The sequence below is a fragment of the Mobula birostris genome, chromosome 3, assembly GCF_030028105.1.
Source record: "Mobula birostris isolate sMobBir1 chromosome 3, sMobBir1.hap1, whole genome shotgun sequence".
Classification (NCBI taxonomy): Eukaryota; Metazoa; Chordata; class Chondrichthyes; order Myliobatiformes; family Myliobatidae; genus Mobula; species Mobula birostris.
Window position 1 is genome coordinate 20,330,285 of NC_092372.1, and position 20,138 is coordinate 20,350,422.

Consider the following 20,138-nt stretch of genomic DNA (forward strand, 5'->3'; position numbering starts at 1 on the left):
TTGAGTCTGAACCCCTAGCTAATAGACTCTCCTATCAGAGAAACATCTTCACGCTATCCATACTGTCTAACCCCTTCAAGATGTTGTATTTTTGAATAAGGTCCCTTCTCATTTTTCTAAAGTCCAAGCAGCATGGTCTAAATCACTTGATCTTTCCTCATAAGATAACCACTTCATTAAAGAAATCAAACTAGTTGGTCTTGTCTGCATTGCTGCCAGGGTAATGTTCTTCATCAATATGGAGACTAAAATGATATACAATACTCTGGATGCAACCTCACCATAGTTCTGTACAATTGCACCATTGTTTCCTTACTCTTGTACCCCATTTCCCTTGGTCATCACTTTATTTGCCTCCTAATTTCTGTAACTGCATACTGGCTTTGTATTTCTTGTGCTCTGCATTCCTTTAGGTTAGGTACCACAAATTCTAGACCAAGGCTTTCATCTTCATTTAATGAGTCCAACTGTCTTCCTTTCAATATTGAATGTAATTAGTATTCCCATGGTTCTTGGAGCTCATATTTAACTAGAACCTAACTGGACTCATTACACACTTACTGTGATGACAAGAGTTGGTCAAAAAGTGACTTTACCCAAGGTCTTCCACTAAGTCAAGTAAGTAATGGAACACACTATCTGTGCTGACAGCACACATTGGCATTATTCAAATTATGTCCTCATTGGTATCTTATTGCTTTAAATGTTCATTTGCCGCCTTATGGCATCGTGATTGGCAGTTACAAAATAGACTCTGCACCTCATTGTGGCTTACTGGAAAATGCTTCTCAAATCCCACCCTTAATCACTTGGAAGGACAAAAGCATGCTATGAGACTCCTTGATGCCAGGGCCTATTAAGAATGAAGTTAAAATGTTTTTTGTTACATTTTAAAAAAAAAAAAAAAAAAAAAAAAAAAAAATTGTAATTGGTCCTGATGAAAGCCTTTAACATTGACTGCTTATTCCCCTTTATAGGTACTGCTTGCCCTGCTGAGTTCCTCCGTGCGTGTGTGTGTGTGTGTGTTGCTCTGAATTTCCAGCATCTACAGAATTTCGTGTATTTGTAATGTTAAAGCTGGAATTTTGTTAGCCTGGAAAAATATGGATAAGGAGCTGAAATAGGTTAATAAAGTTACATTGCCGCTCAGCATAATTTTATTGACTAGTGGAACACACTGAAGGGGTTAAATAGTCTTTTCTATTTATATTAAAAAAAAAGCAGATATTGTTTGGAGAGCTTCTATTCTGAAATGGAACTAATCTGTACGTTTGCCACAACTTTGGATGTGTCCTTTATTGGTTTATGATCCTTTGGTAATAGTCGACTCAGATTAAAGACAAATTTTATGTGACTCTGTCATTGCATCTATGATTTCATTCTTGCATGGAGGGGGAAGTAGGCATCTGCGAAACATTAGAACAAATGTGTAAATGATGCACACTTAGATCTGGAAAAACAGGGTGTTCAAAAATAAATAAGAAATAAGTATAGGCAAAATGGTCAGGTACAAGCACAATGAATTGCAGATAGGCATTTGCAAAGATTGAGCTGCTGCCCAAACATTGGTACCATCTGTGCAGTCTGCGTGCCAGGTAGTCACATCAGAGCTTAGGCAGAGATGCTCTCTCTGGTGCAATTAACACCTGTAATAAAACATTTTGCTGTCTGAAAATCATTGAGACAGGTTACTTATTCACACATTCTGTGACATGTACAGGTGTTAAAACAGTTTATTAGTTATGAAGTAACATGTTGCACTGGACATACAGGCAGGAGAATGAATGAGCCATTTATAAATTATGTATGCATGTTTCACAGCAAGCTGCTTGGTGTTTTTCAGTTGCTCCCAGTTTGTAAGACACCAATTAGTGTTGAATTCTAAATAATTGAACAACTTTGATTCTCTTATCATTTTAGATCCAGGCATAATGTACAAAATAAGTTTTAAACCCCAGAAGGCCCTTGAGTAAAAATCGTTCTACTTCAGATATGAGAAAACAGCAAACTCTTGCCTGGATCAATTTTGTATTGAATGCATAATTTCTTTACCAAAATTGATCTGTAATTATTTTTTTCCAGACATTAATTTCAAATTGCAGTGTAAATTGGGAAGGCAGTAGTCCGCACCATTTGCTTGATATGAATGGCATCAAGCCTGTCCATTTACGTGGTCAGATGTAAAGTGTCTTTGTCAGTCTAGCAGTACTAATTGTTTAAGTAGCTCGTTAGTTGGAAGGATAGGCTTTTCATTAAAAGAACTGTATGTTATTTATTAGTAGAGGACAGTTATGTTTTGATGGTGAATAGTTGATGGAAGTCTTTGACAGTAATCAGCATATGAGATTATTGTGGACTTCAGGCACGCTAGGAGCTACACTCATGTCCCCATCTACATCAGTGGAGCTGTAGTGGAATTTATGCTTCCAAGTTCCTGCCTGATAGCTTCGTATTTCCCCTTACTCCAATTAAACGCATTCCTAAGAGGAATAGATAGAGTGGACAGCCAGTGCCTCTTCCCCAGGGCACCACTGCTCCATACAAGAAGACATGGCTTTAAGGTAAAGGGTGGGAAGTTTAAGGGGGATATTAGAGGAAGGTTTTTTACTCAGAGAGTGGTTGGTGCGTGGAATACACTGCCTGTGTCATTGGTGGAGGCAGATACACTAGTGAGATTTAAGAGACTTCTAGGCAGGTATATGGAGGAATTTCAGGTGGGGGGTTATATGGGAGGCAGGGTTTGAGGGTCGGCACAACAGTGGGGGCCGAAGAGCCTGTACTGTGCTGTACTATTCTATGTTCTATATCAAGCTTCAAGTTCCTTGGTGTCCACAATTCTAGTGATCTCACCTGGTCCCTGAACTCCTCCATCCTGATCAAAAAGGTGCAACGGTGCCTTTGTTTCCTGTGGAGCATCAAGAAAGCTCACCTCTGTCCTAGGATACTGACGGACTTTTACCGCTGTACCATTGAGAGCATACTCACCAACTGCATCTCAGTGCGGTATGGCAATTGTCCCGTAGCAGACTGCAAAGCACTCCAGTGGGTGGTGAAAACAGCCCAGCGGATTATCGGCACCCAATTGCCCACCATTGAGAACATCTACCATAAATGCTGCCCAGGCAGGGCAAAAAGCATTATCAAGGATCCATCTCACCTTAGCCATAGACTTTTTACTCTCCTCCCATCCGGTAGGCACTACAGGAGCCCCTGCTCCCGCACCAGCAGGCTCAGGAAGAGCTTCTTCCCCGAGGCTGTGACCCTGCTGAACCTCACATCACAGTACTAAGCGGTGTTGCACCCATATTGTATTGTCTCAATACTTTTATATTTGTATGCTGTAGCACTTTTTATTTCCTGTTAATTTGTAAATAATACCATTCTTTTGCACTTCTGGTCACATGCTAATTGCATTTCATTGGCTTTGTATCTGTACTTGGCACAATGACAATAAAGTTGAATCTAATCTAACAAATTCCACCAATGTTTTGAATTGGGAATGCAGGTAATCCTAAATGATGTAAATCATCTCTGGATGATTGGTGCTGTAACACTGCTTTCTCTGCAATAGTGAAGAAAGGATTGCAGATTGACTAATACCATTGCATTATTATCAACATCAGACTGTGGAGTGGGAAAATGGTAATGGAACTTGGGTATTTTGTATATACCGTACTTAATTTGTAATGTATAACTTGCTCTTTCCTTTCATTGTTACCACTTAACTGTAACATTATTATCTCTTGTATACTTCCCATAAGCTGAACTCCATTTGCCCTACCATATGTAGTTGCATTGCAGATTTGTACCAATAACTACTGAGAAATCATTATTGTTGTGATATAACCCATCTGCAATAGTACTTAATATTTATTTATTTGCCAAAGCTAAGAAAGTGTGATTTGTTCTTGTTTTCTGTTCAAACATTAATATTCCCACTAACTTCATTGTGTGTATCATTGTAAAACTTTATTATTGCTTAGAATTTACATCTTTGTTTGACAGCATTATGCAGTTTTTATGATCATAAAAAATATTGAATCACATTGAATAATAAAACAATGGAAAAAGTCATAATGTTAAAATGATGAATGTGGATCTGGTCCCTTAATACTTTGCTGATTCGTAGCTGGAATCAATAAAGAATGGGCTAATGAGTGTCAATTTTGAAGCTCAAATTCATTTATGTTCCAGGTCGGGCCCTATAGGGGTGGCTGTTACAATAAAGTAATTGTATGCATGTACATGGCATAAATAAAATTGAATAAGATGAAGGGTCTGCTGCAAAATTTTGGATGCTGAAGTTGTTTTAAAGGTTGAAATTAAACTTCATCTTCAGTGAACAGAAACTGAAATAGCTTGTACTTGACCAGGGATTTGGTGACAGAATTCTGAAGTTGTAGCATGTGGCTGAGCGTGATGGGAAGCCGATGCAAGCAATGACCATCAGAAAATGAAATGCCTTCCATCCCTCATTGAGTTTAACCTGTTAATTAGTAAGATAATGGCTGACCCTGTGTCTCAAGCCACTTTTTTCTATGGTTACCATGTCACTTGATTCCTTGAGTTTCTAAGTAACTCTATTGAATATACTTAATGTCTATTTATAGCCGAAGACTTACAGTGTACAAATTTTTTGAAAAAAAAACAACTCTTCAGCTTGGATCTAAAGAAACATTCTCACAGAGAACATGAATCTTTAAATCAAACAATGAATTGAATTTGCAGTTAGAACAATTTGAATTTGTTTTCAGTCAGGAAGACTACTTTTATTAATTTCTGTAATGGAAAGAATTAACATTTCTTCTGTTGTAAACTCATAAATTGAAAGGCAATGTGGTAATTTTAGCTATTTTGGGAGGGGAATGGCAGAGGTGGCATGATATTATTGTTTTCTACAATTGGTAAAATCTTGGGTTACACCGAGAAGAAGGCTTGGTATGGAACAATTAATCTATTTGTGCAGTGGAGAGCACCTTATGATTCACTGATGATTTCTGTGTTTAATCATTTATGCACACTTTAGACGTTACTAGTTTCATAATGTAATGATGCTGGATGATGGCTTGTCCATAATCCTGGCCTTTTTTTCTCCCCAAGGGACCTATAGTCTCTAGTTGTACATCTTATGGTATCGAATATTATTATTTCTGCTTTCCTAACTCACTAACCCTTATTGTTTTGTACTTTGTAAGAAATTGTGCTTGCAAAGATATTGCAATTAGAAGGCAATAGCACAGTAGGTAACATCAACTTTAAACTCCATGAAATAAAAAACAGTGATAAGTGAATAATATAAATTTAAGTACATTCTAAAATTTATTAGCTTACAAATGGGGAAAAATGTTTTGGTATTTATGTCTTGCAACAAATCAACTGCTTAACACTTTGATATGCTGCTCTGAATTTCCATTATATCCTTCTCGTTAAGGCAGGCTGCTCTACTTCAAATTGATCAGACACTATGCTGGCTATTGAAATGATTTGTAGCTTGTGAAACTGGTTTATGTAAATTAAGTCTCAAGTTTACTGATGTTTGATCTGTAAGAGGGTGTAACATTAATGTTTGGTATATTAATACACTGCACTATTGAGTGGTAGGACACATTTTTCACTTTTACTGATGGATTCCAGTTTTTAGGTCAACGTGTGTTGCAAAACAGATGATAGTGAGAATGAACCCTGAACTCGCTGAAGGTGGCATTTCCATACTGTAGATGGAAATATCTTGGGGAAAAGCATAACAGGACATTTCAAAATAAAGCCAACAGGAGGAAAAACTGTGCTTCAATTAAATGTACAGGGTGATGGGGGCAGAATAAAGTTACTGGATGATAAGTTCAAATGGGTCTACTCTGAGGAATTTTCAGCTGGTTAAAAATATTTTTATGTTTGGAAACCAGGACTGCCATGATCAACTAATTTTGTAAAATAAATAAATAAATGAATAAAAATTTTCTACTTTGGGATTTACAACCCTGAATGCCTTTTCATATGCTGTTCATATTGAAGGCCATCACTCTGCAAGGAAATTGTGTCCTGGTCATGATATGTTTTGGCATGAGTTCTGTAGGTGGTGATGGGAGGAGAGCTTTGGAAAACTTTGAACAGGAACTATGGAAGTGTGGGTTTTGACACACCGTTCTACACACACACTCTGGTATCTCCTGCACCTAATGAAGTGGCCACTGAGTGCATGTTCAGGGTCTTCTGCTGCTGTAGTCGTCCACCTCAGGGTTTAATATGTTGCGCTTTGAAAGATGCTTTTCTACACACCACTGTTGTGATGCTTGGTTGTTTCGGCCCAAGGGTCTTGGCCCGAAACGTCGACTGTACCTCTTCCTAGAGATGCTGCCTGGCCTGCTGTGTTCATCAGCAACTTTTATGTGTGTTGCTTGAAATTCCAGCATCTGCAGATTTCCTCGTGTTTGAGATTTTTTGTTTGTTTCAGCTGCAGCCAATCTTATTTATTAACCTTCATTAAAGTTCATCCTCTGCTTTTTGTCTCCATATGTATCACCTGATTCGCTGTGAATATTCAGCATTTTCTATTTTTCTCATTTGCAAATTATGAAAATATGTAAAATTTCTCAGATATGAAGAATACTTTGCATTAGAAATGCACCCGAAATAAGATAATCACCAGTTAATGTTTCAGTGTTTACATTAATTTTATGAATGTTTTGAAATGTTTTTCTTTTAGGTAAATGCCAAGAAGAACTCTCCTCAGACAGCTGCTTCAAACCTGAATGGCTCCTACCTGGGAATTGTGCCTCCTAGCACATTAAATGCTGTTAATACATCTAAGCAAGTACTTGTTTGTCCATCTGTAACACCTCACCTTCAGTGTGACCGTGCTCGTTATTTCCCAAACCATAATGTTCTCAATCATGTTCACCCTGTGGACAACCTTCCACTCCAAAATGGTTGTGAGATGAAAATGGAGACTTCAATTCATGGAAACCCAGTTTTAGTAAGACATTATAACATCAAAGATTTGCAAGCTGGTACATCCAGTTTTACTTTTGATACTAGTAACCAACCTCCCCAGTGTGGATGGTTGAAAGGCCAGACTGATAATGGAACTCAATTCACTGATGGCCACAACAGGAATTTTATTCCATTAATGGAACATAATGTCACTCCAGGAATGTTTTGTGATGCAGCAGTGAATGGTCGGATAGGAATGATGACTGGAGACGTTTTGCATGAAATGAAAATGCCTGTAGACCAAAAGCAGCAGTTATTGTGTCAGAAAAGGGAACTGGAGCTGGAAAAAGAAACACTGCAGAGATTGCTTGCTCAACAGGAGGCTCTGCTCCTTTTAAAGCAACAGCAGTTACAAGAGTCAGTGTTGGATTATAGCAGGTAAGAACTCCATTGAACCTTAGACCATCCTAATGGAGGTGATTTACCTTTTAAAATTAACCTTTATTAGATTGGCAACATAATATTAATTAAAGCTGACAGCATTGTCTATTGGCAATGGTGTTGAAACCCTTTTCCTGGAACAACTTTAATGAGTTTGAAGAAAATGGATCCCCTGTGGTAGCAACTTGTCCAATGTTTCACTTTAACTGATCTTAGCTTTTTGTTTAAATTTCACACCTGCATGGCATTCTGAATGTTATTATGTTTGGAGCAGCTGCAATTCAGTAGGGATTTTAACAACATTAAAAAATAATTATCAGTAATTGACAGTAAAAGCAAATTTCAATGGCAGTTGTGTGGGAACCATAACAGTGTGTGCATATTAATACCACAATGAGCATAGTAAGGTTGCAGTTAATATTCAGATCAGATTGATTGCATAGTTTACATTGGGCTGTAAATTTAACATTGTGAAATCTAGGATATCTTTTATAATATTGGCCTAGAGTTACATGCCTACAGTACATGATGTGTGTAACCACTGAGGGCATCCAGTATACTTCATGGAGAAATTGACAGTTGTTATCTATTGTAGTTTGTATGATGAAAATACTACAGCCTCAGTTTTACATCAGGAAAAAAAATTATAAGATCATAAGACATAGGAGCGGAATTAAGCCATTTGGTCCATCAAATCTGCTTCGTCATTCAGTCATGACTGATTTTATATCCCTTTCACCTCATTCTCCTGCCTAATCCACATAACCTTTGACACCCTTACTAATTTAAAGTATAATAGAATTCAAATAGTGATGATATCCCTTAAGATATGTACTTCATATGATAAGTGACTTGGGCTTGCTGCTCTGTAAAAAAGAGGCAAACTCACTTTTGTGTGCTCAGTCAAGCTTTACAGCTATTCTGTTCTTCCCTGTTTAATTATATGTTTTTAGGTTATGTGTGCTCGGCACACATAACTTGAAAGCCCATTGCAGGTGAGGCAATTTGATTTGACCTTTTGAATTATCCAGTTAAAATTTAAGAACTATTTTAAACTAAAGAAATCATCACATCATTAAATTGCCCTAATTGCAGTTACCAGTTAGTATTTTGAAACGTTGATGTGGAACATATTAGTTTGCTAAACATGTATAAAAATAGAATTGTTATTCATGATTAGGATCTGAAAGTAAAGGTTATCAATGTAAAAAAAATTTTCAATGCTTTCACAGGTCCAAGCATAATCTATTAGAAGCAGAAGACATGACGTATCGTGAGATTCCAACAAACAAAACAAGAATTTCTTTACTAAATTCAGCTGGATCCACTGAAAGGTTAGAAACTATGCCAAATATATGAATTTGAAGCTTTGTAGCTGTTTAATATCATTTTCATTCAATCTTCTGTACTGTTGTGGACGACAGCAGACATTGGATTTAACATTTTCACAAAATTATCAGCTGTATGCTCTTAATTTGTTTGGTAATTAGCATGCTGTATACCATTCTATTTAATAATTTACTTTTACTTTGTTCACAGTGGTATTAGTTTGTGGGGTCAGGGAGAAATCTCTTGTATCTCATGTCCACATCTTTACCCCAGCATTGATACCTTTCTATGCTGAAAAAGTTGTGGCCTAAAATTTACTTAGAGCTTAAATTCACCTTGCTTTTGCAAGTGTTTGATTTTTTTTATATAAATGACTAAGGGCTTCAAAACAATAAAAATTATTTCCTTTTGTGGGAGAATCTTGATCAAGAAGTATCTTCTTAAAAGAGCACTTAGGAATATGGAAAACACTTTTTTTTCAAGCAATTAGAGGCTGGAAGTTTTGTCTTTGTGTGCGTTAGAGACTGTGAATCTTTCTTCCTCAATTTTTAATGCTTATTATCTAGACGCAGGGGTTCCCAACCTGGGATCCTTGGACCCTTCGGTTAATAGTAGGGGTCCGTGGTATGAAAAAGATTGGGAACCCCTGCAGAGGAATTCAATCAGAGCAAAGAATGGTTTTGGCTGTAAATGAGTTTCTAATGCAGCCACTGGCCTAAGGCTGCTGGTCAAACTCTTAGGTTTAATCGGCAATTCTCTTATTATGAAACTTAAATGGAAAAACCCATCCATGTTGGCAGCATCTGTGATAAGCAGATAAGTTAATGTTTCAAGAGAACATTTTTGAAATGTTAACTTGGGTGACGTAGGAATTTTGTTTATTTCAGACAGATGGTTAGAATTCTATTCAGAAATCGAAGGGCGTTTTAGATTCCTTTTAAACCAGGTTAGATTTTGCAGCGTTTGTGACTTTCCCATTGCTTAGTCTTAAATTTCAGTTGAAAGATACTTTTTTTGACTTTGAAACTCAAGGAACCAATGATAAACTGAGTAAAATATAAGCTTTAATTAGGTTTACCACTATTAGAACTTTGCTAATGTTGTATCTATTATAGATCCCTATGGTGACATTTAACAATCATTTTTTTTGTACCCAATGTTAAGAATCTGTTTAAGTCTCTTAATTTCAGTTAAATTGTTGTCTAGTGATGTAGAATAATTTGGGTCTGCCAAAGTTAAGCTAGACAAATTTTGATGAGAGGTAAAAGTCTAGAGAGACCACCTTTCCTTTTGTTGTTTAATGATCTACCTTAATTAACATGCAAATTTGAAATAATTAGAATGCATTAAAGGTGTTTAACCACTTTTCCCTAAAGAAATATTCAAATTAAATTGAGTGTGGCTTTAAATAATTTAATTCTGCAAGATCTATGGCAACAATTTTCTGCTACATTTTAAGAAAAGTGAGAAGGTTAAACTTGTTAAATAAGTAATAATCAATATTAAATAATCCTATTCTGGAGATTCTTTGTAATGGTCTTCATTAAAACTTAATCATTTGCATATTTTTTAAAAAAAGAAAATATCCAGTTTTACTAGCATGTTTATAGAATAATCCTTCAAGCATTTTATATTATGTTGAATGTATGTTTGAATAATTCATGTCAAGATGCCTCATTTGAACATCAAATCATGTCTTCAGCTTTTGATGATTGAAGTTGAAGGTGGTTTATATTAGTTTGTTTATACATTCTATGTAACACCTAATGCAATTTTATTTCCCTAGTGTGGAAGAGTGAATGGGGTAAGAAGTTATTTTGTCTTTAAGTATGTACTCTGAAATAGTACTCTAAAGGCAAAATAATATTTTCCCTTTTTGTCTGGCCATGTGACTGCATTAAAGATTGAAAGCTTCAGCAATTATACTGATGGTTTTCTTCAAATCTTGAGAAATCAAAGTGAAATGCCAAGGGCCATTGTGCATGATATCACCAAGTTTGGAGTTGGAGAGGTGAAATTATGGTAGTGAATAGATATCAAATCTGAATTTTTATAAGACTAAGTGCAGTAAACAGTAGTTGAGTTTTAACATCCTGATGTTTATATAAAAATGAGTTGGATTAATAAATTCTGAGATCTCAGTCAGGTTACATGTAAAATGGAAAACACAAAATACTCTGCAGATGCTGGGGTCAAAGCAACACTCACAACACGCTGGAGGAACTGTTGTGAGTGTTACATGTAGAATGGAGGAAGATTACGCAGGGTAGCTTATTTTCTGCTGAGGAACAAGGAAAGATATTTGAGACAACTTCAAGCATTAACATAAGAGGTTCTCAGATGCTGGAAATCCAGAGTAACACACACAAAATGCTGGAGGATCTCAGGTCAGGCAGAATCTATGAAAATGATAAACAGATGACGTTTCGGGCCGAGACCCTTCATCGAGATAATGTTAAGGCAGAGGTTTCCAACCTGGGGTCCAAGGACCCCTTGGTTAATGGTAAGGGTCCATGGCATAAAAACGACTGAGAAGCCGTGTTCGAAGCTCTGGGGAGTACAGGCCCAGAGCCATCAAACACTTCTCAGGATGATTCCTGGGATCATTCTAATGAACCTCCTTTGGATCCTCTCCCATGCCTGCACTTCCTTTCTTAGGTAAGGACACAAACTGCTCACAATAGGAAGTATTTGATGCAAATCTGAAAAACTAAACTTCAGTGCAAATATTAACAAGATAGAAGTACTTGCACTGATGTAACTCTCCATAGTGGAGATGTAGTTGATGATTGCCTGGTTGAGTATTTCTCATATCTTCTATATTTATTTTAGATTTCCATCATTTTGACTTGCACAAAACCATTTGCTTTGTTTGCAGGCAGTGCAAATTATTTTCTTGGTTAGGCAATTAAATACGCATTCATCTGCTTTGCTGTAGTGGAGGCCAAAGTGGAGATGCAGCATGGTAACAGCTCTTCTGGCCCAATGAGCCTGTCCCCCCTCCCTATTACACCCATCTGGTCAATGTGGGAATGTAGGAAGAAATTGTAGCATCTGGAGGAAACCCATGCGGTTGTGGGGAGAGCATGGAAACTCCCTGCAGACAGCAGCAGAATTGAACTCGGGTCACTAGTGCTGCAGTAGTTATGCTAACCTCTATGCTGGTGTGCCATTTATGTTAAGCATTTAGTGAAAATTGTATGCTTTATGATAGTGTTGGTGATGTATTTCATTTGAATTTGGTGATGTTGGTACTGCGTAGTAGAAAACACTCCATTTGGTTGGAGATCTATCTCACTCTGAGAAAGATGGATGCAGCTGTTCAAGATCAATCATTCACAGCCCCAGGTTGTCGAGGTAGGACTTCCTTCAGACAATCCCTTGGACTGAACTATATTGAACTGTTTCATTAATGATCTTACTTCCATCAGAAGGTTGGAAGTGGAATTTTTGCCGATGATTTCAATATTTCAACTTCATTTGGAATTCCTGCACAAGATGTGGTCCATCCTTGCATACAGCAAGACCTAAACGGCATTCAGGCATTGGTTGATAGCTGGCAAGTAACATTTGCACCTTTTTAGTGTCAGGCAATTATCCATCCCTAAACGGAACAAGGTGAGCATCTCTTCTTGGTGGTGGAAATATTGCTGGTTATTAAGTTTGCTAACATCAGTAGCATCGAATTGGAACTTAAACTATATCTGTCTTATAAATACATTAGCTACAAGAGGCTGCCTATTGTATGGTGACCAGCGCATTTTCTGGTGCCCTCCATCTATAAGACAAAGAAATGCACTCCACTTACTTTGGATGTGGAATTAAAATGTGTGGCTACTGGGAGGTCCTGCTTTCTCTGGCGGACAGAGCCCGATGTGGCCTTCTATATATTGGCGAGACCCGACACAGACTGGGAGGTCGTTTCGCTGAACACCTGCGCTCTGTCCACCAGAGAAAGCAGGATCTCCCAGTGGCCACACATTTTAATTCCATGTCCCATTCCCATTCTGATATGTCTGTTCACGGCCTCCTCTACTGTAAAGATGAAGCCACACTCAGGTTGGAGGAACAGCAGCTTATATTCCGTCTCGGTAGCCTCTAACCTGATGGCATGAACACTGACTTCTCAAACTTCCGCTAATGCCCCACCTCCCCCTTGTACCCCATCCGTTATTTATTTATATACACACATTCTTTTTCTCTCTCTCCTTTTTCTCCCTCTGCCCCTCTCACAATATCCCTTGCCCATCCTCTGGGTTCTCTCCCCCCCCCCCCCCCGGTCTTTCTCCCCGGGTCTCCTGTCCCATGATTCTCTCGTATCCCTTTTGCCAATCACCTGTCCAGCTCTTGCCTCCATCCCTCCCCCTCTTGTCTTCTCCTATCATTTTGGATCTCCCCCTCCCCCTCCTACTTTCAAATCTCTTGCTAGCTCTTCTTTCAGTTAGTCCTGACGAAGGGTCTCGGCCTGAAACGTCGACTGTACCTCTTCCTAGAGATGCTGCCTGGCCTGCTGTGTTCACCAGCAACTTTGATGTGTGTTGCTTGAATTTCCAGTATCTGCAGATTTCCTCGTGTTCATATTGCAGGTTGTCTTCAGTGGAAGGTCTCTAATGTTCAGTAAGGGGGCTTACTATCATATTCTAAAGAGCTATTAGGTATAGGCCTTAAATGTTGCTACCTATATCCTGAAATAAATGTGTAACAGCACAATGTGTTCTCTGGACTCAGTAGTGTCAGAATTGCGCATTTTGTGTGTTTGCCATTGGTCCTCTGCATCCCTCCTTGCGTGTTGTTTGAATGGAGTTAGAACTGGTTTATTGCTGTCATGTCTACCGAGATACAGTGGTAACACTTGTTTTCATGCAATCCAGGCAGTTCATGCCATATGAGGTATAGCATAGGTAGTAAACAGAAAACCGTAAAAGAATATAGTGTAGTCAGAGGAATTGTCGTGCAGGTTAACAAATAATGTTCAAGGCCACAATGAGGTAGCCTGGAGACCAGGAATTCAGCTTTAGCATTTGAGCGGTCTGTTCAAGTCATAAGTGAGATAGTTGTCCTTGAGTCTGGTGGTATGTGCTTTCAAGCTTCTGTGTCTTCTGTCTGACAGGAGAACAGAAGTGAGAATGACCAGGACCATTTATGTAGAGTACATTCTTTGAGCTTGAGAATTCCAGGAAAATAGCAGTGTCTGTTCTCTGAAATCATGTAGTGTTAGCACAGACCCTCGTTTATCATAAATTGTCTGAGTTTGACTGAACCAAGTTACATGTTCCAGACAAATTATTAGTTGATTATGATCTTTCATACCATCTGTCTGTGATTAAGAAATTTGGATATTAGTGCCAGAACTTTAGATAGACACAACCATCTGAAAATTAACAAGACAATCATGGATTTTGCGATTTATTTATTTATTTTTTGCATTTTTCAGTTAATTGGGTCTGATAATTAAGTGGTTCAGTTACTGAACTTGTAATCCAGGAATCTGACTTCATCTCAGTTTAAGATTGAACCTTCTCTGCCTTCTGCAAATTATAACTAGCAATTTTGGAAATAAAAACATTATTCAAAAACATTAGCTTCTCCTTGAATGAGGATGCCTGGCCTACTAAAGATGCTTTTGTGGATGTGTTCCAATAGGGACGAGTGTTGTGGTTACATCTGAACTGTGTCTGATGAGACAGTGATCTCTATGACAGGTAGACTCCTGATAACTTGGGGGCTGTTGATACTGTTGACAGATCACCATTGACAAAGGATTTTGAACATTTTTTTGTAGTTGGGTACCTCATTTACTCTGACTTGTTTTGCAGAAAATATTTTTTACCATTCTTAAATCAAAAATAAGATTCCATAAACAACGTCACATCACCAAGAATATCTAGAGACCACCTCAGCATACCTGTGGTTTGCACTGAACTTGGTGAGGTCCACTGAATTGATATCTCACCTTTACTCTTCTCTGACTTCAGCATTAATCCATGAACAGTCAACAGCCGGCACCTTTGAACAAGTGATTACCAAGTGGCTGGATCTGGCCTATTAGTTTTGTGACTGTGATGACAAATGAAAATAAGGGCTGCAGGTTATATAACTTCAGATGTACAGCAGCAAACTGGAGCTAATTTCAGCTGAAATTACACCTTTGAATATTTCTAGGCAGCGAGCCATTTGTGCTTAATTTTTGAGCTGCTTGCTACGGCACCAAGCTGCGATATCAATTGAGGATGTGGCTCCGACTTTGTAGGGATGGTTTTGGGTACAGGATGGGGAGCTAGGGGTCAAGTTAGGGTTTAGAGACAGGGATTAGGGAGAGTTGGAGGTCGGGAGGTAAATAAAGAGTTAGGCTGGAGACAAAGATCAGAGTGCTCTGGGGTCGAAGACCAACAATCCCTGAGGACTGGTTGGGTCGGCAGGCACTGAGCTGTAGATCCGTGATCCCCATCGTTAAGAATAGAGGTCAGCAGGCTCAGAAGACAAAGGCTGATGACCCCCGAGGCTAGTGAGTCTGAACTAGTAGCATCATCTATTACATTTAGTGGGAGTAGTAACATCTTTACACAAAGATGTTGAAATAAGCTGACAGCTGGTTGAGTCGCCTGTTTGCCTTGGCTGAATAAAACTAATGAAAAATACTTATGAAAAATATAAATCTAAAAGATTGTTAAAACTCTTAAAATATTAGATATTTTAAAAAAACTTTAAAATATCCAAATGTTTTAATTTTAAAACGAGTACATTACCTTGGACTTGTTCCCTCACAGATGATCTTTTACATTAAAATGAATAGACTTGTTTTCTTGCGAGTCTAACCTGGCAGAGCTTCACTGAGTAAGCTTCCCAACATGAATGCTGAGAAATTGTAAGTAGTTGGCTTCACTGTTAGATCATGTGAAGTCCAATAGTGTAGTGCAGTTGGAAAAATTCTGACACACACTGAGAGGAACTTTGGCACTTGTACATCTGCCCATACTTGTATGGGATCCCAAACACAATTTCTCTGGAGTATCCAGGACAGTTTGTTAAAAGCTTGCACTGTATGAGCACAGTTTTCAAAATATTATAAATCTCTGCCGGATAGCAGCAATCTATCGTTATAAATACTTATCCAACTGAATGACAGTTGCCACATATTGCTCAAGAAAATAAGATTTTTGTTAAATATTAAACTTTAAATATTTTTAACAGTTGGAGATCTCAATGTGTCCCACTGCAGAAATGCAGTGATGGTCAATATGACATTTTTGCAGGAATAAAAAATATTTAAGTTAGCGCTATTGTAATCATGTAATCACTTTTTATAAATTATGTAGATAAGTTTTAAATTGTGCCCGGACTACAAAATAGTCAACGGTAATTCAGCATTGTAAACTTTTTAATTCAACATGATATTAAACCTGATTTATTCTGTGAAGATTTGTTTTTATTGTATGGGTGAAATTGGGTAATTTAGTTGTTAAGGAAAATTAGTCCTTCAGTGGATAAATATGCACTAACATACTAACAAGTCATGTGATGTTAGTCTTTATTCCAGTATTATCATGTTAGAAAAGCATTCACTTGCAGGAGATTAAGGGGACATTTCATGAGTGGAAAGTCTAGTAATTCACAAGGGATAATAACGTAAGTAGATTATGGAAGTCTCTTTCAGGAGTGAAATAATGCCTGTAATTTGCCACAACTACTACGACAGTCATTTTTTTATGTTTTTATGACAACTTTAAAAAAGGTATTAAACAGGTTTGAAAGGTCACAATTTCCATATGGGTGTATGATGCTCCACGTTTTGTGCTTATTCAATAAATTTAATACCTTAAATGCAGAAAATTTAAATTTATAAAATATTCACAATTTCATTGCTAGGCAATAATGCTTATTTGCACAAATGAAATTTTCATGGATATTGATTAATGTTCCTTCTTAGAGCAGAACATATCACATTTTAAAGATGATTAACTTAAAAAAGACACTAAGCCTGAAGAGCTATTAGAACATTTAGTCTTTATTGCAAATTATTGTCATGTTGTAGAATGAAGACCTCACATTTTTTATATCAGTTTGCTTAGTAAAAATGCAGCATTTGAATATTACTCCATGTTTTTGTTCAGTAAAGCATTGCTCCTGGCCAGTTGAATAGCAACACCTTGTGGGATGGTAATATATTACAAGGCATAAGTTATATAATGTTTTAATTTCAACAAAATCATGATATATTTGAAAACTCTGCCTTTTTCAATCTATATAATTCAATATATTCAGTATAATATTGAAATGGTATTATCTGTTGCATTGCTCAACGACTTGAGGACCATTTGCAATACAATGAAGCTGAGCATACTCTGTTAATAAAGGATGGAATGAATATTGTTGTGAGAAATTATCTTGGTTCAGATGATCGGGATAAAGTTTCCGTTTTGATGGAAGTAAGAGTAGTCAGGAAAAAGTCACTGATGTGAGGAATGTGATTAGGTTGTAGGGCAGAATTGAGCAATAAATGGGGTACTGTGAGAAAGGTATTGGAGTATTTGTGGGTAAATTTAATGTAAGGGTAGACGACAGCGAGCCGAGCGACCCTGAGGGTGGCCGGGGGGGCTACATTAATCATATGTTGGCAAAGGTAGTCCTGAGCAAGAGTGTTCAAGGGTGTTCCTTGGAATAAAACATTGTGAAACAAACCAGAGAATGGGCAGTTTTAAATATGGTCTTGTCTAATAAAGTGAAATTAAGTAATCTCATTGTAAAGGATCATTTTGAGAGAAATTATAACAGAATTTCATGCTCTGGGAGTGCGAAACTTTTGTGTGAAATTTGCATCGTAAATTTAAATGGCAGTCACAAATATAGGAAGGCAGAAACCCTTAAATTGTACTAAAAATATTCATTGGAAAATATTCTCAACCAAGATGTATTCCATTGAGGAAGTAACTTTAGAAAAAATAATTATACTGTGACTGACTAAAGATGGTATGAAATTTAAAGAAAAGGCTTGTGTTATGAAACTTAGTAATTAGTTAAAAGCTTGGTGATGGACAAACGGCAAGAAGATAGAAAATGTGTTGTTAATGAATATGAAAACAGTTTTGCAGGTACTTTGGATTATTGAAAAGAGAGAGTGGCAAAGGTAAATAGAGACAGAGGAGGTGAGTTTGGGGAATTAAAATGGGAAATAATGTATAACTAAAGAGTTTGAACGTATGTTTTATCTGGTTTTATAGTGGAAGACACAAAATACATTCACTCTGTATTTTCAACTCCTATTGCAAAGGAGAAAGGGGACGTGATGCCATCAAACAACTAACACAAGGGAAAAGGCACGGTGAAGCTTGGGGCCCTAAAAGTGCCTTGGACATGATCACCTCATCCAGGGATGTTAAAGTCAATGCATGCATTGGACATGATCATCTTGAATTCCCTAGTTTCTGAAACAGTCCCAGCAGTCCAATAGTGAAGATATTATGCATATTTTATTTTTGACAGATCTTCAATAATATAGAATTGTGCTTCAGGTTTAATGTTGTAACAGCATTTTGATAATTACGTCGGTATCGAAGTACTGTTCGAATCTATTTTTGAGAATACTTTGAGTCAAGCTGCTTATCACTGAAGTATGTCATGAAATTTGTTTAGTTGTGGAAGTACAGCACAAGACATAAAAATTACTATAATTTGCAATTAATAGTGCAAAAGAGGAATAATGAGGTAGTATTCATGAACCATTCAGAAACTTGATGGCAGAGGTGAACAAACTCTTCCTAAAGCAGTGAATATGGGCCTTTAGGCTCCTGTACCTACTTCCTGATGGTAGTAATAAGAAGAGTGCATGCCTCTGATGATGTTTCTTTATGATGGATGCAGTCTTCAGGAGGTGCTACTTTTGAAGATTACCGTGATGGGGGGGGAGGGTTGTGCCTGTGATGGAGATGGGTGAGTCTATAACCTTCTGCAGCCTCTTATTATGTTTGTCTCTCCATACCATGTGGTAGTACAACCAGTCTGAATACTCTACGGTACATCTGTAGCAACCCTGGTTAACTCCTTCTATACTGGATGCAGCGATTCAGATCAACGGGTTTACTATTCACCGTCAGAATAGATCTATAAAAGTCTCTCAGAAGCAGTGATGGAGGGGTGTGCCTCATGGATCAACTTTTCTTGTTTCACAAATATATCGGTGCTGTCCCAATTCTGCTCCCCAGACCTGGAATATCCAGCAGTTAAGTGCCGTTCATTTTACCTACCACGGGAGATTTCCAGGATCATTTTGATAGCAGTATACATTCCAAATCAGGCCAATGTCTGTCAGGCTTTAGATGGTCTGAGCAATGGGATCAACATGCCTGAAACAACGTACCCTAACACCTTCACCATCATTTTGGAGCCAGTCTGAAAAAATCACTAAGCAATTACCATCAACAGACCACTTGCAATATCAGAGGAAACAATACACTGGACCACTGTTACACCACCATCAAGAATGCCTATTGTGCTATTCCACGCCATCACTTCAGGAAGTCTGATCACCTGGCTGTACTACTTCTCCCCGAGTATAGGCAGAGACTGAAGGCTGCAGCACCGGTAGTGAGGACCGGGAAGATATGGACAAGGGAAGCACATGAGCGCCTACAGGACTGCTTTGAATTGATGGGCTGGACTGTATTCAGGTATTCATCTTTGAACCAGGATGAGTGTGCTGCAGTTGTTACTGACTTCCTTAAAACCTGTGTAGATGAGTGTGTGCCGACAAGGACTTGCTGTACATTCCTGAACCAAAAGCCGTGGATGAGCCAGGAGGTACGTCGTCTGCTGAAGGCTAGATCTGTGGCATTCAAGTCTGGTGACCCAGCTCTGTACCAGAAAACCAGGTATAATTTGCGGAGGGCTATTTCAAGAGTGAAGAGACAATTTTGAACAAGGTTGGAAGTGACCTCAGATGTATAACAGTTCTGGTAGGGTTTGCACACGTTACTGCCTACAAAGTGAAGCCCAATAGCATGAATGGCAGTGATGCTTCATGACCAAATGAGCTCAACGCCTTCTATGCCCGCTTTGAAAGGGAGAATATAACTACAGCTGTGAAGATCCCTGCTGCACCTGGTGACCCTGTGATCTATGTCTGAGAGGCCAATGTTAGACTGTTTTTAAAGAGGGTGAATCCTTGCAAGGTGGAAGGTCCTGATGGAGTACCAGGTAAGGCTCTGAAAATCAGTGCCAACCAACTGGCGGGAGTATTCAAAGACATTTTCAACTTCTCACTGCTATGGGTAAAGCAACAATTATACCAGTGCCTAAGAAGAATAATGTGAGCTGCCTTAATGACTGTCGGTGGTGGCACTCACATCAGCAGTACAGAAATACAGTGAGAGGTTGGTCCTGACGAGACTGAACTCCTGCCTCAGCAAGGACCTGGAACCATTGCAATTTGCCTATCACCATAA

The 20,138-nt window shown here is 38.1% G+C and overlaps 1 protein-coding gene across 5 annotated transcripts in view; it reads left to right on the forward strand.

Moving 5' to 3' along the window:
• kiaa1328 (KIAA1328 ortholog) overlaps window positions 1–20,138 on the forward strand; it is a 144,994-nt gene that overhangs the window by 54,536 nt on the left and 70,320 nt on the right. For all 5 annotated transcript variants that reach the window (XM_072252345.1, XM_072252346.1, XM_072252347.1 and 2 more), the window contains 2 exons: window positions 6,704–7,368; window positions 8,604–8,705. In XM_072252345.1, coding sequence (XP_072108446.1) covers window positions 6,704–7,368; window positions 8,604–8,705 — 767 coding nt within the window. The remainder of the gene's footprint in view (window positions 1–6,703; window positions 7,369–8,603; window positions 8,706–20,138) is intronic.